The sequence below is a fragment of the Trypanosoma equiperdum genome (assembly GCF_001457755.1).
Source record: "Trypanosoma equiperdum strain OVI genome assembly, contig: ctg_1655, whole genome shotgun sequence".
NCBI lineage: Eukaryota > Euglenozoa > Kinetoplastea > Trypanosomatida > Trypanosomatidae > Trypanosoma > Trypanosoma equiperdum.
The window spans coordinates 28,207-29,605 of NW_027123677.1; the positions used below are offsets into that span (position 1 = coordinate 28,207).

Consider the following 1,399-nt stretch of genomic DNA (forward strand, 5'->3'; position numbering starts at 1 on the left):
CCAACGCCCCTGTGGTTACTGCGACTGCTAATGCCGCCGTTGTGGCTGTGACCACCGTTCGACAGCGTTCCACAGTTGGGAATCTTAAGATTCGTCGGAAAAGTTTCACATCGTTATCGCCCACAGCGTCGACGGAACGCGAGTCAATGCGTCCATTAGCGACAGATCGCCCTCAGGCAACTACACTCAACACGGTACGATGTGTGGCACCCGCTCAACAGCAACCAACGAAACAGTTAGTGCCATTCTGTACGGAATGTGGTAAACGTCACCTTGATGATAAAGTGAAATTTTGTGCTTTCTGTGGTCACAAACGTGAATTGGCTTGACTTTGCGGGGATACGAATATCGTTGGTTGTGGTTTTTTTTAAAAAAAGCTGTTTTCCCCCCCCCCTCATTTGGGTGTGTGTATGTGTGTGATGGAGATAGGTGAAAGTTCAACTGGCGATGAATAAAATGGTTGGTTAGGTGGCTGTAGATTTTGGATTTTTCTCAAATATTATTATTGTTTCCCCTCCCCCCCTCGTTTCTTCCCTATGCTTGTCGTAGGATCCCTACTTCATGGCATGAAGGATTGTAAATTTTTTTTTCTTCTCCTGTAGCACGTGCTGCTGGTGCGTGAGTGGTTATGCGAAGAATGTCACTCCCTCCTCGGCTTTTCTGCCCTTTTCTTATTTTGCTCTGCGTTCACTCATACTCTCGCTTCTTTTTCCTCGGAAATATATCATGTATGCTTGTGTGTGGCGTCGCTTTCATGTTCATATGTACGTATTTATTTCGTTTCTTCGCACATTCACTTTCAAAAACAAACAAACAATCAATCAATCAAAGCGTTTCTCCTTTTGGTATTGTCGTCATTACTGTTGACTTCAATTACAGTTCCTTATCTTTCCCTTCACATGTTCCCATGTTCCTTTTTTTTTCTTTTTTTCTTTTTTGTTACCGCGCATGTCATGTTCCATTTTTTTGCTTTTCTTGTCCGTGATTCTTTGTTGATTTTGTTTTTTTTTTCTTCTGCACGCCAGCGTGTGCGTTCATTCAGCAACTTTGTTCACACTGAGGTGATGATATCGGTTTTATGGCTGCAGGGGAAGGAAAAAAAAAAGGAAATTAAAATAAATAAATAATGCGAATAAATGATTTCCCCCATTTTCGCATATGCTCTCATTTTATCCCTTTACGTGCTGAGTGGAGTTTATGAAGGATGAAAAAGACTGAAAAGAAAGGGCAGCACAGGGGAAAACAAGAAAAACAAAATAAATTTTTTTAAAAAAATGCCGTTTTTGATCTTATCCTTTCCAAGAGGAAAACACACCGCAAAAGAAGAAAAGGGGAGAGAAGGAGAGCGCGTGTTCTTTTTCTATTCACCTGTTTACATGTATATATATATATATATATA

The 1,399-nt window shown here is 40.9% G+C and overlaps 1 protein-coding gene across 1 annotated transcript in view; it reads left to right on the forward strand.

Moving 5' to 3' along the window:
* TEOVI_000500900 (uncharacterized protein) overlaps positions 1-329 on the forward strand; it is a gene marked incomplete at both ends in the record, with an annotated part of 2,349 nt that extends 2,020 nt beyond the window's left edge. Inside the window, one exon of the mRNA XM_067222560.1 lies at positions 1-329. Within this exon, the coding sequence (XP_067078661.1) occupies positions 1-329 (329 nt within the window).
* Positions 330-1,399: the final 1,070 nt, after the last annotated feature.